Genomic DNA, 2,150 nt, shown 5'->3' on the forward strand with positions numbered 1-2,150 from the left:
AGTGGGTAACAGGGGTGGGCCACATAGGGGTGGGGACACCCCTAGGTGTGACACGGGGACACCCCTGCCCCACAGTCTGCAGGATGCTCTGGGGACAGAGGGGACGGTCACTACGCAGCGCAGCACCCAGAGGATGGTGGATGGCAAAGTGGTGTCTGAGAGCAAAGAGGTCAAAGTGCGTAGCTACTGAGAGGGGACGGCGAGGTGCCACCCCCTGCCCCACAAATAAAGGAGCAAAGTGACAAAGATGGGGCTCGGCGCTGTGTGTGCGGTGGGGAAACTGAGGCACGGGTTGGAGTAGGGAAGGAGGGGTGGAGATGTGGGGGAGGGGAGGGAGGGAAGGAGAGAAGGATGGAGATACAGAGAGAAGTGGGGATGAATGGAGGGAGGGATGGAGAGAGGAATGGATGGATGGAGAGATGGAGGGAGAGGATGAAGGGAGAGAGGGAGGGAGGGATGGAGGGAGAGAGGGAAGAAGATTGAGAGGAAAGAATAGAGGGAGGGGTGGGTGGATGGATGGATGGATGGATGGATGGATGGATGGATGGATGGAGGATGGGTGGATGGAGGAAAGGAGAGATGGAGATGGAGGGAGGGAGAGGTGGGAAGAGAAGCAGGGGGAGGGAAGAAAGGAAGGAGGGAGGGAGGGAGGGAGGGAGGGAGTAAAGGAGGGAGGGAAGGATGGAGGGATGAGAGATGGAGAGAGGTGGGAGGGATGGAGAGATGGAGAGGGAAGGAAGGAGGAAGGGATGGAGGGAGGGTGAGAGGGTAGGAGGGAGGGAGACAGGGAGAGAGGGAAAGAAATGAAGGGAAGAAGAGAGGAAAGGATGGGAGAATGGAGGAAGGAGGAATAGAGAGAGGGAAGGAGGGATGGATGGAGAGAGGGAGGAATGGAGAAAGAAGAGGGGAAGAGAAGGAGGGGGAAGGAGAGAGGGAGAGAAGGAAGGAGAAGGGGAAGGATAGATGGGCAGATAGATGGAGGGAGAGAAGAAGGGAGGAAGAAATAGAGCAATGGAGAGATGGGGGGAGAGAGGGAAAGAGGGAAGGAGAGAAAGAAGGAGGGATGGACAGAGGGAGGGAGGAAAGAAGAGAGAATGAGAGAGGGAGGGATGGGCATGACCATTCATTGCACAGCCCCAGCAGTGCACAGGGGGGTGATTGCACATTGCATAAGGACTTGCACTGAATGAGGAGGGGTGGTTGTGCATTGCACAAGTGCCAAAAGTGCATGGAGAGGACGGACCACGCATTGCACAAGAAGTGGAGGTACACAGAGGGGGCATCACTGTGCATTCCACAATAACTGCTGGTGCACAGAGGGGCATGATGATGCACTGAACAAATGATATGATCCATTGAACACTGGGCAATGCTGGTGCAAAGCACGAGAAGCAGTAGTGCACCATGCGTTACACAAGGGGCCACGTTGCACAAGGGAGTGGCTGTGTGCTGTACATGGTCTGGTGGTGCACAGGAGGGTGATGATGCATTGCACGAGGACCTGCATTGCACAGGGGAGTGACTGTGCATTGCACGTGGACTGGTGGTGTATGGCGGGTTGTGATGGTGCCTTGCACAAGGATCTGCATTGCATGGGGACAAGTGACCACACATTACACATGGACTGGTGGCACACAGGGTGGAGGAGGACACACATTCTGGCTCACTTCTCAAGAGCCAGCTGCACACAGGTTCATCACCGTGCAACGCAGAAGGGCCAGCAATGCATGGGGGGGTGGGGGGAGGAGGCGTGAGCAGCCGTTGCACAAGGCCAGCGGTGCACGGGGGTGGGGGGATGCATTGATTGCACAAAGGGCTACGTTGCACAGGGACTGGGACGGACGGACGGACGGACACACGGATGGACGGACACACACGCACATATCAGTACATTTGGTTTTGCACTTGGGCCGGAGGAATGGCAGGCATCTGTACGGACTGGAAGGAGGGTCCTTGAGAACAGCCCTGCAGAGAAGGAGCTGGGGGTCCTGGGGGGTGAAAAGCTGACCGTGAGCCAGCAGGGTGTGATTGCAGCTCGGAAAGCAAAGGGGATCCTGGGCTCCAGCAGCAGAGGGTGGCAGCAGGGACAGGGAGGTGATCGTCCCCTCTGCTCCGCTTTGTGAGGCCCGTCTGCAGCGCTGCGTCCAGGG

The 2,150-nt window shown here is 57.5% G+C and overlaps 1 protein-coding gene across 1 annotated transcript in view; it reads left to right on the forward strand.

Annotated features, from left to right (window-relative positions):
* Nucleotides 1–248, forward strand: part of KRT18 (keratin 18) — a 9,869-nt gene extending 9,621 nt beyond the window's left edge. Inside the window, 1 exon segment of the mRNA XM_019611561.2 lies at nt 76–248. Within this exon segment, the coding sequence (XP_019467106.1) occupies nt 76–190 (115 nt within the window). The 3' untranslated portion in view covers nt 191–248.
* The last annotated feature ends 1,902 nt before the right edge of the window (nt 249–2,150 follow it).

The sequence above is a fragment of the Meleagris gallopavo genome, unplaced genomic scaffold, assembly GCF_000146605.3.
Source record: "Meleagris gallopavo isolate NT-WF06-2002-E0010 breed Aviagen turkey brand Nicholas breeding stock unplaced genomic scaffold, Turkey_5.1 ChrUn_random_7180001949139, whole genome shotgun sequence".
NCBI classification, from domain to species: Eukaryota; Metazoa; Chordata; class Aves; order Galliformes; family Phasianidae; genus Meleagris; species Meleagris gallopavo.